This window comes from Silurus aristotelis (genome assembly GCF_946808225.1).
Source record: "Silurus aristotelis genome assembly, chromosome: 16".
Taxonomy (NCBI): domain Eukaryota; kingdom Metazoa; phylum Chordata; class Actinopteri; order Siluriformes; family Siluridae; genus Silurus; species Silurus aristotelis.
In genome coordinates this window covers 10490592-10506134 of record NC_139589.1, presented here as the reverse complement: position 1 = coordinate 10506134, position 15543 = coordinate 10490592, and the positions used below count along the sequence as shown (strand labels likewise).

The 15543-nt window shown below is 38.8% G+C and overlaps 1 protein-coding gene across 1 annotated transcript; it reads left to right on the top strand.

Annotated features, from left to right (window-relative positions):
• Positions 1 to 2446: 2446 nt before the first annotated feature.
• nop14 (NOP14 nucleolar protein homolog (yeast)) lies at positions 2447 to 15513 on the top strand. The gene is made up of 19 exons (XM_083564961.1): positions 2447 to 2608; positions 4228 to 4416; positions 4785 to 4919; positions 5490 to 5631; positions 5740 to 5873; positions 5976 to 6107; positions 6266 to 6388; positions 6533 to 6658; positions 8688 to 8982; positions 9120 to 9250; positions 9486 to 9571; positions 9671 to 9806; positions 10493 to 10594; positions 10721 to 10874; positions 11015 to 11174; positions 14162 to 14309; positions 14539 to 14657; positions 14772 to 14927; positions 15229 to 15513. Exons 2-19 carry the CDS (start codon positions 4234 to 4236, stop codon positions 15323 to 15325), a joined length of 2559 nt encoding a protein of 852 aa, XP_083421087.1. The 5' UTR covers positions 2447 to 2608; positions 4228 to 4233; the 3' UTR covers positions 15326 to 15513.
• The last annotated feature ends 30 nt before the right edge of the window (positions 15514 to 15543 follow it).

Here is a 15543-nt window from a genome sequence, read left to right as displayed (position 1 = left end):
GTTTTATGCTCCAAAGCTTTCGGTCCAACTAACATTTTGTTTCCACTATCAAGCAACATGTCTCTTATTTTGCTTGTACTTTGCCGCTCAATTTCATTGTCTTTTTGGTATGTAACCTGCGGTTTTGTTGTCAGTTGTACAAATTGTTGGGTACTGTACATTTAGCGTTTTTTTTTTATCTGATGAGATAGGTAAATGCTCAAACCAAATGTAAGATCCCCATTAAACCTATTTCTGGACATTATTACTTAGTTCAAGCTTGTAGTTCTCATATTCTATTGCCAAATAATTTAAGCTTTATATATTAATAAATACTGTACTAGATCACTTTGAGTGTAGTCAATATATTTTCACTTGCTATGATACATTTTTTGCAGTGTAGAAAAAAATGAGTTTGTGAAAGATTTCCTGTGATAGATTGGTGTTCCATCTTCAGTGAATTCTTCTGCCTCGGGCTACAGATCCACCATGACCCTGGCCATGTTATTGAAGATGACTGATAAAAAATGGATACCCTGGTTATGTTTTATTTATTTATTTATTTCATTTTTGCATGTGAAACAGTAAACAAGAACATAGTGCAGGTCAGAACTAAAGTTGTGAGTGGAAATCAAAGATTAAAACCCACACACAATCTGATTAATTGTCAATATTTTTAGCCAAAATAAATAGAAATGTGAAAGTCTCACTGTCACTTTCATACTCACAATCTTCAAAAATATCAGAAATATGTTTTCTTCACTGCAGCAAGGGACGAGTTGCCAGTTTTCTGTACATGGTGTAAACCTTCACATGCAGGTTCTTTTTGACAGAACAAACATTCAGCACTAAGATTGTTAAGTCATGTATGATCTTAATCTGACTCCTGCAACTCTCTTATGTTACTCTTCTTGCATGTGATGTGACCTTGAAATCTTTTTAGCTGATCTGACATGCAGTTTGCAACTTCTCTTCATTCACAATGCCCTGTTTCTTTAATCAGATTCCTGCAGCTGCCTTCATTCAGAATACAAGTAAGGACATAATAAAATGACTTAAAATGCGACAAAACATTGAGCTAAAAAGCTGCATAAAATATTACTATACACAATGTACAGAAAGTATAAAAAGGCTATATGCCATTTAGACCAGTGGTCCCCAATGTTTTTTTTTAAATGACAGACCAGGGTCACACAAGACAATTTTTCACACGCACACACACACACACACACACACACACACACACACTAATAACTATACACAATACCTGAAACAAGTCAGAGGAAATTTACATAGGCAGAAGTGGTCATCTTTCAAAATATGCACAAGTCAATAAAATGTAAATTAAATAAAAATGTAAAAGCTTTTATTCTTTCTGTGCAGCCTGGTACCATATGATAGATAGCCCGGTATAGACTTCAGAAATACTAGGGCCTGCCATGTAATATATGAGAAGTGAAAAAAAAATAATTTGATTTATCCAAATTTGAAAAACAAATAGAAGGTTCATGTATTTCATTACAGGTCACTGATATCAAAACATATAGCTGTATTGCTTTTAGCTTGAATATCTGTATTAGGCGTTGAACTGCATTATAAATTGGATTTTTTCATTGCTCTATATATGTGTAAAACTGAATTAGTTAAGCACAATACAGAATTATGTTTATTTATTTATTTGTTTGTTTGTTTGTTTGTTTGCTGATAAATAATATTGAAACATAAATAAAGGGAACAAAGACAACTGTCTTTTAATAAAATACTATTTGATATAATGAGATTTAATTTTGGCCCACACCCTTTAGGTGTGACCCAAATTACGGATAAGCGGGAGAAAATGAATGAATGAATGAATATCTTTAGTAAACATACTGAGAAACAGACATGTAAGATATTAGATACATAGGTGGCAGAGTAGTGGTGTAGTGCAGGGCTTCCCAACTACCAGGTTTTAGAATGGTGCTGGGCTGTAGATCATTTGATACTGGGCTGAACCAAAATAATACATTTTTTTAATGCTTATTATAATTTCCATTTTATTGACTTTCGTGGTCTGCTGGGTGTTTTATTTATTTATTTTTTAGTCCTGTGCCAATTTTCTGCACATTTTAATAAGTTGCAGTTTTTTTCTATAAATGTATCATTTTATGCATTAATAATAGATTATCTTCTACATATCTATATTTATACACTGCTTATTTTTTATCTGCACTGGTCAGTTTGCACAATGCTACTCTTTGCACTTCTGGTAGATGTTGAACTGAATTCGTTGCTGTGTACCTGTACTGTGCAATGATAATAAAGTTGTACCTATCTAAAGGAAGCTCGCACTGATTCTACATTATGTTGTGATGAGTTGTGCTGTGCACTTTGTTTGTGACCCCTGGTGTAGTAGTCTAATGGTGTAGCGGTATATGGTTGTAATACCACTCCAGTCCACATGGGGCAGAATACTCGCCGAGTCATATCGAGAAGTTTGACCTTTGGGGATTGACACGCTGTTGTGTATTGCTATGGTGGCTGGACCACGTGAATCCAGCTAGCTCGGTGATGGATCAGATCTGAACTTCTACCTAACAAATATGTCACTTCTAAACCTGTAATTATTGGAGGTTATAATTCTAGGTGAGTAATCAGTATTTGGAAGCTTGCAAGCCTCCGATCTAATACAGCGTTGCACGCCCCGTATCATGAGGCTAATCAGGCTAACTGTTTAGAGGTGTAGTTAAATAACCACAGAGCAAAGCATGTCTCTAATTGTTTGTTTGGTTGAAAGCCACCTAAGATGAGGAAGCTGTCTGAAATGATCAGATAAACAGAACAGTGTCTGCAGCTGTGTGACAGGAGTGTGTTTATCATTTGCTGTACATTTACACACTCCAGAGTTTAAAATCTGATTGGTTTATTGTTTTGTGTTTTTGTCTAAAAATCAGCTCAACAACTAACTCTGATTATCTGATTCTTGCTTTATGAAACTGTTAATACACTGTGAGGTGTGTGTGCACTCATATGTTGGTGATCCCTCACAACGTGTTTTAAAAAAAATTTATACACCCAATTATCTAGGATGTCTCTCTATACTATAGCATTACAATTCCACTTCACTAGGACCTGCTTCAGCTGAACTGTCCCTGTGGACTAAGCAGACTAACCTTTATAAAGTCCCATTCCACATTAATTTGCTGTTAATAACCTTCATTCTTCTGGGAAGATGTTCCACTAGATTTTGGCGAGTGCTTGTGGTGATTTGTGCTCATTCAGCTACAAGGATGTTAGTAAAGTCAACTTTCTAATTCATCTTAAATTCATCCCAAATGTTGAGGTCAGTGCCTTGTAGCAGAAGATCGTCCACTTCAACCCATATAAACCATATCTCCATGGAGCAGGTTTTTTGCACTGGGGTATTGTCATGCTGGAACAGGTTTTAGTCTGCTAGATCAAGTGAAGAAAAAAGTTAATGTATCTTTATCCAAAGACATCCTGTACAATTTTGTGCCTCCAAACTGAGGTATCAGTTTGGGGGAAAGAACCACATATGGTTGGAAAACTCAGGTGTCCTAATACTTTTGTTCATATAATGTAGTTTGCCAAGTTTAGCATGATAGAGGTTGAGTTTCTGGCACAGGTTCCTGGCCTCAACCCCACTGTATAGTTTTTGGAATGAACCAGAATGTTGACTAAACCTTAAGCCTTTTTTAGCCTACCTCAGTTCTAGATCTCACTAATGCTCTTGTAGCTTTATGATCACAGTCTCCACAGCCACGCTCCGATATCTAGTGACAAGCCTTCCTACAAGTGTGGACGAGAAAACAACTGTTTTAATAGACAGATGTGGCAGAGAGAATCCGGTAATTTTCTAAAATAAAACATCATTCAGAATCAGATAATAAATGAAACGGAAATAATGTAAGTTATGTATTCTTTCTGTGCGGCCCGGTACAAATTCACCCGCGGACCGGCACCAGGGGGTTGGGGACCACTGTGCTAGTGTAAACAACGCACGGTGGTACAAAGATTAACTTGATAATGCACTACCTTCTTAATTCAATTCTAATTGGTCTCAACACAGTGTTAGCAACTTTTATTTATTTATTTATTTATTTATTAATTAACTATTACTAGTTAGGGGTGTGTATGAGGATGATTGCACAAATGGCTCTTTTTAAGTTTGTTTATTTGAAGCTTCATTTCATTTTCCAGCTGAAGAAATAAAGCCTGTCATACCTGTGGTGGTCTTTTCTGTTTCAGAGTGAAATGGGGAAACCGGAGAAGAAAAGGAGTGTGTGTGATAAAGTGCGCAAGAGTAGCGCACATGCTCAGATTAAGACGAATCTGTTTGAGGTGAAGATTAACAAGAAGAAGTTTGATGTTTTGGGCCGAAAGAGTAAACACGATGTGGGACTGCCAGGCGTGTCTCGCTCTAAAGCTCATAACAAGGTAACATGCATTTTTCTTTCTTTTGCTCTCTCTCACTGTTTCTTATACTCTATCTTTTGCTAATTCTCCCTGTAATGCTCTTGAAATTTAAACACCTGTCTTATGTGCTGTCTGTCTCTTATGTCATCTCTCTCTCACTGTCTAATGTCATCTCTCACGGTCTTCCCCTTCAATTCTCAAGCTTATTGAGCTTATTGGTTGTGTGTCTTTGTATGTTGTATACAGTGGGCTATACTGCTGGTTTTCCTTGCCTCTGTCACCTCTGGCTTGCTCTCCATTTATCTGTAAATTTATCTAAAGCTGCTTTTGTAACGATATCTATAGTTAAAAGAAACCTGATTGAGCTTGTTTGATTTTTGTGTGCGCAGCGTAAACAGACCCTCCTGAAGGAGTTCAGAATGAAAAACAAAGCCAACTCCTTTATTGATCGCCGTTTTGGAGAGTATGACGCCAAGATGGCACCAGAGGACAAAATTCTGAAAAGATTCGCCATGGAGAGACAGGTAACAGCTGAGTTCACTTAGCCCAAGACAGTGCAAAGTTTCCAGTTAACCCAGGACAGTGAGACAAGTGCATTCAACCCAATGAAGTGGTTGAGATGAAAGCAATTGAAGTGAGGGATAATCCATTAAATATGAGTTTTGTGATACAGCAAAATACAGAGCGCCAAGCTCCTGAAGACTTCTCCATTACAGCTTTATCTCTGTTATAGAGCACTGAAGCTACTGACTCCCTCCCTCCATGCTAAATAAATGTGTTGTGTTTAGTATTAGGTGTGGATTTTTGTGGATGATTTATGTTTCAGAAAGTGCATTATTAATTAAACCTGCGATTGCTGGCCACACTGCTGTTATAAAAAAAAAAAAAAATCAGCATTCTAGGCTAGTCTGAATCCTTCATTCGACATTGCTCTGGGATGAAGAACTGTAAAGGAAGAGCGACAAGGTCAACGAAAACAGTGTATTTTCTGAACATCTGCTTTAACTCATTATTTAACATTTTAGATACAGCTGCAGTTATAGAAATGTCTATATGTATCTCTCCTGACTGTGTGTATATATGTGTGTGTACAGCATACGCAGATGAAGAAGGACATGTTTAACCTGAATGATGAAGAGGAATTAACACATTATGGGCAGTCCTTGGCTGAGATGGAGAAGTTTACAGATGGAGTAGACAGTGAGAGCGACTCGGAGGAGAAAGGCCTGCTCTCCGGTTAGAAAATGCACATGCACATTACATTATACACTTAAAAACTGTACACCAAGTAGAAACTGTATCTCTGTAACAACCCTAATAACTTTGGTATGCGTGCGTGTGAAGCTGAAATCACGGCGTCACACTTTGGAGGAGGCGGAGGGCTTCTACGGAAGAAAAGCAGTGAAGAAGCGGAGGCAAAAAGCAAAACACGCCAGGAGCTCATTGAGGAGCTCATCCTCAAATCCAAACAGGAGAAGGTGAATGCACTTACACTCCTGTTAGCCACTATGCTGAATTAATAATCTAGTGTATATTTGTAGTTGATTGTGTGCTCGTGATGATGCGTGTGTCTTGTGCAGCGAGAACGTCAAACTCAAAAAGAAGAGACACACGAGCTGACAGAGAAGCTGGACCAGGAGTGGAAGTCTATCCAGAACCTTATATCACGTAAAACTCCCAGAGAGCGGGAGGAGGAGAAGGACAAGCCGAAGGTGAGGATGATATGTCAGGCCTGAGACTGAAGTTTATGTTCCACAGTGTGTTAAGTTTAAATTAGTGTATGGCTAGATTCGCTGTTCTATCTTTACATGATATAGTGTGTGTGTGTGTGTGTGTGTGTGTGTGTGTGTGTGTGTGTGTGTGTGTGTAGCTGGATGAATATGACATGATGGTACGGGAGTTGGGATTCGAGATAAAAGCTCAGCCATCTGAAAAACTCAAAACGCCAGAGGAGATCGCCAGAGAGGAAAGAGAGAGACTGCAGAAGCTTGAGGTAACATACACAAATACTCTAACATGCACATTTACACACCCCTGAACGCACAGACTGCTTACTTACACCCAGGTTGTATTACATGTGTGTAAAGGGATTTTAAACACCTATGGTTTCATTACCGTGTGTGTGTGTGTTGCGCAGGCAGACAGACTGAGGAGAATGGAGGGGCAGGTGGATGAAAACCCCAGACCCACACACATGTCAGCTGATGACCTCAACGATGGATTCATCCTTGACAAGGACGACCGCAAAACACTCTCATACCAGGTTTACACACAATCCAGAAAATGTATTCTTTATTGACCTTGGCCAAGGTTTTTAATTTGGTTGGCATGTAGTGTTGTGATACACCTCAGTGCTCTAATTATAGCATAACCTTCTGGTCGTGCTGTTCTGCACCTGATGTGTGATCTGAATTCATTAGCATACGTAGATGACCCATGAACATTTCAGGAACAGAAACACAGGTTCATTAAACAACGTAGAGCTTAAATGTGATTTCTCATGCCACATGTATAAGGACTATAAAGACACTAAAAAAGTTTGTCTAGTATCTTTTGTGTGTGTGATGTGAGGACAGAACACCACAAAATACAGCGGGAACTCTGGACAATAGTTTCGCAGACTTTTATTTGTATGACTAACATTATGCAGGTATATACACTGGAGGCAAGTTGTAGGAAGTTTTACAAGTAGCAAGACTAAATAGATAACATTTCATGTTATCACATTATCCTGTGTTAATTAACTTTTTTTTTTTTTAATAGATAATGTTTATGTACACTATTATTTGTTGATGTTGAGTTCTAATTGCATAAATCAAAAAGGTTTCAGGTTAGGACTTTCTTTTTTTTTTTTTATGCCCATTGAAGTATTTTCATTTTGTTCTCTTCAGACTTTGTTACAATTTTGAAGGTATGCTGAAGACCAGGGATTACAAATGGACCAGTTTCTATGTTGAAAAGATACTTGTGGCTCTGTCTGTCTTAACTATCTATCTGTTGATTTATCTACCTCTAATACATTGATAGAAATTAAGCTAATAAAGGTAAGAGATAGTTTGCAGCATTTGTTAGATTTGGCTGTATTTGGTTTGGGTGGATCACCAATGTATTAGATTTCTCTAATACATAAAATAAGTAAGCTTGACCAGAGATCTTGTGGGGAGAAGAATTTATTAAAGGTAGCAGTGTAGCGGGTCTTTAAACAGCATTTGTTAGCTTGTCAGTCTATCTTCACCCAAGATCTCTCTGTGAGACAGATCATTATACAAGAGGACAGAACTATAAGGACTTCCTGTGGAGGGTCCTCAATACAAAACTGAATGTCCTTTGTGTGTGTTGTCTGGCCCACACCCATCTCCTGTATGGGCCATCTTAATGAAACCCCCACAGACGTAGCTGATTGCATCTGAGAAGCAGTCACAATGTAAATGTATTTGATTAATGATGAACATAATCTTTCACATATCTAATTTTGGATTGTGGCTCTCTCAGGGCAGAACATATAATAAATAATAGTCATTTTCCTCAGAACATTCCTGCAAGTCTTCAGTGGCCCTGTACTCGGTCATGACCTGGTATTTGGGGACCTCTGCAATTAAGTCTTACTGATCTTTTGAGGTGTTTTGGTATTTCCAGATAATCCTAGAATCCTTTCACACGATGCTATTTCTTTTCTGAATTGTGCGACATTATTGCCACTCCATGCTTTACATTTGAGGGAATGCTTTTCAGATTGAAAGCTTGAACTTTTTTTATTATTATTATTATTATTTTTTTTTTTCCGTACACACCTCTGGTCATTATGGTCGGTGATTGATTATTTTGGTCATTATGATGATTACGTGCAAAATTCAGTCAGGGTTTTTTTTTTTTATGTGCTGGTCTTCTGTGGCAACACAAATTGTGTGCTGTTATGAAAAACTGAATTGAATCTTGAGCCTAGTGTGTGTAAACGTTTGGCCTTAACTGTATTTAAGAAATAAGGCTGAAACTTTGAACCAAGAAAAAAGGAATTGACCTACAATTAAGTATCAGAATGAGCACATTACACTGATAATAGTAATTAATAGTAATGCAAATAAGAGAGTGATTAAAATACCAGTTTTAGTTTGAGAAACAGATTAACAATGAAAATGGCAGCCATGTGGAAATACTTTCGGAGAGGAATGTTAGGCATGTGCAAAGGGTTTATATAGAATAACTACTGTTCTGTTTTTTTTTCTGCTTAAGTATTTTTTATTTTATTTTTATTAATATTAAACTAACCTTACACACATTTCTCTGATGTGTAGGATGGGAAGTGGAACATTGAGGAAGAGGAAGGTGATGGAGGAGATGATGAAGAGGAGGATGATGATGGTGATGAAGAGGAGGATGATGATGAAGGGGAGGATGATGATAGTGATGGTGGTGATGAGGAAGATGATGATGATCACTCTGATTTGGAAGATGACGAAGATGAGGATGGAGAGGACGATGAAGAAAAAGAGGAGGAGTCTGCTGCTGAAATCAGGCACATGCTGAGCGTCGAAGAAAGAAAAGAGATTCAGGACACGGCCCATGCAGAGCTGCCCTACACCTTCAAAGGTACAGAGAGAGCTGGATGTAAATGGGAGAGATGGATAGATTTGTTGGGGTGGATTAAAAAATGGGATGGAAAACAGACAGGAAATAAGAGTGTGTGTGTGTGTGTGTGTGTGTGTGTGTGTGTGTGTGTGTGTCAGCTCCTGAGTGTTACATGGATTTGAAGGCGATGCTGCAGGGTTACTCGGCTGATGAACAGTGTGTCATCATAGAGAGAATGAAGAAATGTAATCACCCAAGTCTGGCTGTTGGAAACAAGGCTAAATTACAGGTGAACTTTGACCTTGGATGTGACCTCACACATTGTTTAGTAAGAGAACCGTTCAGAAAAGGGTTGTGTCCTATTCCAACACTTTTTATATACTCGCTAACTTTTAATAACTGTCTCCTGCTGCTAAATGAGAATTACCATTATGGGTAATCAGTACATTTGAAATGGGTATGTATATTTTAAGAAACCCATCTGAGCCGCTTTCTTTAAGTAACTTTAAGTATCTTTTCTACAGAAACAATTTGGCTTTCTGTTGGAGTACGTAGGGGAACTGGCTACCCACAATCCTCCCCAGCTTACCACCATCAACACACTCATTCCGTAAGTGTGTGTTTTCCATCTAACTGAGTCAATTTCCACAAAACAGAAACAAAATAATTCTCTTACTCATCTGTCTGCATTTTCCCCTCTGTCTCTCAGGCAAATCTATTCTCTGTCCCAGCTCTTTCCTGAAACGGCGTGTCGAGTGATGCAGTCACTGATTGGTGATGCCGCTCACAGTATGGAGGAGAATGTAGAGGTCAAAGGTCGTGCTGCAATCCCAGGCTTGGATATGGTATATATAGACACACAATAGGAGTGTAACTTTACACAAAATTCACGGTTGAATTTCAGCACACTTAGAAGAGATGCAAAACAAAATTACTCCTCGTTTTTTTTTCGTTGGATATTTATTTATTTTTTGTTTATTAACAGTTCATTATTATTAACATTTTGTGAAAATTTTTACATTTTTAAAACTATACATTTATGAATTAAGTTTATTGTTAATTAATTTGAATAAAATGCCTGATTGGTTAAATAATATTTAAAATAATAGTTTATAATATTTTATAAACTAAATATATAAATAGAAAATAGAATAAATACAATTTATGCATTACACTTTTTATTATATTGATTAAATTGATTAATCGATTAAATTTTCACAAATTAATTTCAGTAAATAAAATTAAATGGAAAAATTAAATAGTTTCTACTTGTTAGACCTCATTTGGGTAATACAGGTGTGTGTGTGTGTGTGTGTGTGTGTGTGTGTGTGTGTGTGTGTGTGTGTGTGTGTGTGTGTGTGTGTATGTGTGTGTGTGTGTGTGTGTTACATTTAATATTATACTTCACCATACAATGCATACATGTCTTGTCATACAAAATCTCAAAATTAGACTGTGAATACTTTTCGGATGCAGTGTATCTAAACTGGGTTTTGTGTGTGTGTGTGTGTGTGTGTGTGTGTGTGTGTAGCTCATCTATCTAAGGATTGCCACTCTGCTGTTTCCCGCATCTGATTTCCGTCATCCAGTGACAACTCCAGTCTTCCTCTACATCAGCCAGACTCTTACTAAGGTATGTGTCTGTGAAGATCAGCAGTTTTTGGTGCAGTGTTGTTTATAGACCGATTTGTGTCCTTCAACATTTGTAGGTCCAAAACACAACTCCGTTATAGTGTGTGTTTGTTTTCCTCTCACACAGTGTGCAGTGGTGTCTCTGGAGAGTGTGTGTGCAGGTCTTATTCCGTGCTGTCTAGCGGTGGAGTGCGTTTCTCTCTCCAAGCGATTTGTCCCTGAACTTATTAACTATCTGCTAGGACTTCTGCACCTCGCAGTCCCCACACACACCAGCACAGGTAATACACACATCTGAACAAGTTTGTATACATCTGTGTACACACATCTGCACAAGTGAAACAGGATACAGCTTAATGGTTAACACTAAAAGATGCTGTTTTAATGCAAATGTTGGATTTATTTGTGTTTGTGTGTTTAGATTACCATGTGGTTCACCCATTCAGGCTGCAGGGGAAGAGCAGTGAGCTGCTGCGTGTGTGTGATCCACAGTCTGCTAACAGCTGGACCAGGAAAAACATCGCGCTGTCATCAGCTCACAAAGTTACAGCTACTACAGAAACTGAGAAAGATCACTTCAAGTAACACACGCACGCACCCTATTTCAAATAACACACACACCCGCATACATTCTAAAACGATTTTAAGTGTTTATGATTTTGCACGTTTGTGTGTTAATCATCACTCTTCTGTGATTGTCCTTTGTCAGAGTGTAGTGATGCATTTCTGATGATGACTAAAGGGCTAAAGTTTCCTAGCGTGCGTGCGTTACACACACACACACACACACATACATACACACACACATATATATATATATATATATATAATACATACAGTACAGACCAAAAGTTTGGACACACCTTCTCTTTCAAAGAGTTTTCTTTATTTTCATGACTATGAAAATTGTAGATTCACACTGAAGGCATCAAAACTATGAATTAACACGTGGAATTATATATGGAATTATATACATAACAAAAAAGTGTGAAACAACTGAAAAATATTCTAGGTTCTTCAAAGTAGCCACCTTTTGCTTTGATTACTGCTTTGCACACTCTTGGCATTCTCTTGATGAGCTTCAAGAGGTAGTCACCTGAAATGGTCTTCCAACAGTCTTGAAGGAGTTCCCAGAGATGCTTAGCACTTGTTGGCCCTTTTGCCTTCACTCTGCGGTCCAGCTCACCCCAAACCATCTTGATTGGGTTCAGGTCCGGTGACTGTGGAGGCCAGGTCATCTGGCACAGCACCCAATCACTCTCCTTCTTGGTCAAATAGCCCTTACACAGCCTGGAGGTGTGTTTGGGGTCATTGTCCTGTTGAAAAATAAATGATGGTCCAAATAAACGCAAACCGGATGGAATAGCATGCCGCTGCAAGATGCTGTGGTAGTCATGCTGGTTCAGTATGCCTTCAATTTTGAATAAATCCCCAACAGTGTCACCAGCAAAGCACCCCCACACCATCACACCTCCTCCTCCATGCTTCACGGTGGGAACCAGGCATGTAGAGTCCATCCGTTCACCTTTTCTGCGTCGCACAAAGACACAGTGGTTGGAACTAAAGATCTCAAATTTGCACTCATCAGACCAAAGCACAGATTTCCACTGGTCTAATGTCCATTCCTTGTGTTCTTTAGACCAAACAAGTCTCTTCTGCTTGTTGCCTTTCTTTAGCAGTGGTTTCCTAGCAGATATTCTACCATTAAGGCCTGATTCACACAGTCTCCTCTTAACAGTTGTTGTAGAGATGTGTCTGCTGCTAGAACTCTGTGTGCCATTGACCTGGTCTCTAATCTGAGCTGCTGTTAACCTGCGATTTCTGAGGCTGGTGACTTGGATGAACTTATCCTCCGCAGCAGAGGTGACTCTTGGTCTTCCTTTCCTGGGACAGTCCGCATGTGAGCCAGTTTCTTTGTAGCGCTTGATGGTTTTTGTGACTGCACTTGGGGACACTTTCAAAGTTTTCCCAATTTTTCGGACTGACTGACCTTCATTTCTTAAAGTAATGATGGCCACTCGTTTTTACACTCTCGTTGTACTTAGCTGCTTTTTTCTTGCCATAATACAAATTCTAACAGTCTATTCAGTAGGACTATCAGCTGTGTATCCACCTGACTTCTGCACAACACAACTGATGGTCCCAACCCCATTTATAAGGCAAGAAATCACACTTATTAAACCTGACAGGGCACACCTGTGAAGTGAAAACCATTTCAGGTGACTACCTCTTGAAGCTCATCAAGAGAATGCCAAGAGTGTGCAAAGCAGTAATCAAAGCAAAAGGTGGCTACTTTGAAGAACCTACTATATGACATTTTCAGTTGTTTCACACTTTTTTGTTATGTATATAATTCCATATATAATTCCACATGTGTTAATTCATAGTTTTGATGCCTTCAGTGTGACTCTACAATTTTCATAGTCATGAAAATAAAGAAAACTCTTTGAATGAGAAGGTGTGTCCAAACTTTTGGTCTGTACTGTACTGTACTGTACTGTACTGTGTGTGTGTGTGTGTGTGTGTGTGTGTGTGTGTGTGTGTGTGTGTGTGTGTGTGTGTGTGTGTGTGTGTGTGTGTGTGTGTGTGTGTGTGTGTGTGTGTGTGTGTGTGTGTGCATGCTACTAAAATAGCTACTAAAATGAGTGAAAACCCTGGAATACTAAGCAGTTTATTACTTTGAAAAATATTCATTTGAATAACAGTAGTGTTTTTTCTTTTTTTTTTTGTGCAAGTGGTGTACAGTGTGTGCCATCTACACTATATAACCAAACATGGGCAGTTGAATTGGTCATAATGAAAAATTCATTGGCTTTAAACATAGCATTGCTGTAAGATGTCATTTTCACAACAGGTCAGTTTGTGAAATTTCTGCCTTGCCACATGTGCCCCAGCTAACTCAAGTGGAAGTGTTTAGCAGCAACAGTTGCACCAGTAATCACAGAAGTGCTAAATATCATGGTCTGTTGCACCACTCAGTACAGGTACATGGTTTTAAAAAGCTTATAGAAGCATAATTACAAGAAGAACCAGGCATCAACAGCGTCATTATGTGTCTGCTAGTTCAGTGTTCAAGCTCCAGTATCACCAAGCCCAAGGGCCCGTGAGCAAAGATCTCAACCCTCTGTGCTCAGATTTAGAGAACAATATTGTTAATCCTAAAACATTGAAAGATATTTTAGACAGTTATACAATTTGATGCTTCAGCTTTGTGACTACCGTTTCCTGTTCCAGTTTTACAGTCTCTCTGGGCACAAATGTGTGGTAAATTAGTTGTGGAGAAATTCCAGTGGTCTACACAGAGCCCTGATCTCAACCTCTTTAAACAGCTTTGGGATGAATAATAATGTCCAATTCAAGCCAACATCAGCTACCGTCAATACCCAAGTTCACTAATACAGTTTAGGCTGAATGTGCCAAATGTGTATGAGTGAAAACTGATAGACACACTCCAAAATTGTACAGAAGGATTGTGATGGCCAGTTGTCAAAATATAATTGGACCATATAGTATGTGACTACTGAAAGAACAACAGCCTTGATTTTGATGTTACTTCGGTTTGTTGCAGGTTGTCTGTGCTTTATGCTTGCTTGGATTTGGTAAAGAGATGCACAGCGCTTTATCAACAGCTTCCTGCCTACCAGCACATCTTCCAGCCAATCAGAATCCTCCTGGCTAAACATCTGCCAGTTTCAGATTACCCATCAGCCCTACAGGTAAGCAAGAACCTGGTGTCTTCACATTAAAGAACAGCATGTCACTGGCATGCTACAATACATTCAACGCAAGCCAAAAGATTGAAAAAAAAATCCAAAACTAGAAGAAGATTTGGAGGAATTTAGCATATAGTTTTAAAAGAAAGTAAAAATGTGATTTTAATAGTATTCCAGCATGGTTGTTTATTTGCAGGCATGTAAATAAGTAGTGTGCTTGCCCTGTTTGTAGGAGCTGCACAAAGAAATCTTGAAGGTCATTCCTGAGAGACTTTCCGAGCATGCACCTTTGGTGTTTGATAAGAAGAAGCCCATCCCCCTCAAACTGCTGCGGCCCAAAGTGGTGGAAGTGTGAGTGCACTTACATTGTTCAAGTATAGTGAGCATGTGACTTTTAATGTGTGAATGTGTATGATTATTGTAGTGAGTTTTTTTGTTTTGTTTTGTAATGTTTATGGCATTAAGGTTGGACTACGGAAAGAAACGCGGGAACACAAAAGAGGAGAAGGAGAGAGAGCGACTGAAGCATAAGTATAAGAAAGAGTTTAAAGGTGCTCTGAGGGAGATCAGGAAGGACACGCGCTTCCTCGCTCACACCAAACTGTCCGACACTCTGCGCAGGTCAGTGCACTGAATCATGCACATTACACACTAAACCAGACAAACTCCACTTATTACACCCCCCCCAACCCCGACACACACACACACACACACACACACACACACACACACCGAACACACACACACACACACACACACACACACACACACAGTCCACATAAAAAATACTGCATTAATTATGTAGTAAGAAGTGTGTGTGTGTGTGTGTGTGTGTGTGTGTGTGTGTGTGTGTGTGTGTGTGTGTGTGTGTGTGTGTGTGTGTGTGTGTGTGTGTGTGTGTGTGTGTGTGTGTGTGTAACAGGGATGCAGAGAGAAAGAGGAAGGTGAAGGAGCTGTTTGGTAGTTTGGCCACTCAGGAGGGTGAGTGGAAAGCACTAAAGAAGAGAAAAAGGAAGTGATTTCACAATGCAAAACCCACTTGTGATGTAAAAAAAAAAACGAGTACATTAAAGCTGAACCTGTGTACAGTTCGGTGTTTGAGAAGACAAGGAAGTCGTGATGGAGCAATGCATACTTTTTATTCTGTCCAGTTTGTACATTGGTATTTTGTTATATGAGCACCTATTAAACTCATACAGTAACTCAGCCTTGTGTGTGTGTGTGTGAGAGATTATTT

Bases quoted from the DNA above. Each gene is read 5' to 3' on its own strand.
- nop14 (XM_083564961.1), top strand. From the start codon at position 4,234: ATGGGGAAACCGGAGAAGAAAAGGAGTGTGTGTGATAAAGTGCGCAAG. The intron at 9,807-10,492 runs GTATATATAGAC...GTGTGTGTGTAG, and splicing joins CAATCCCAGGCTTGGATATG to CTCATCTATCTAAGGATTGC. The intron at 11,175-14,161 runs GTAACACACGCA...GGTTTGTTGCAG, and splicing joins ACTGAGAAAGATCACTTCAA to GTTGTCTGTGCTTTATGCTT.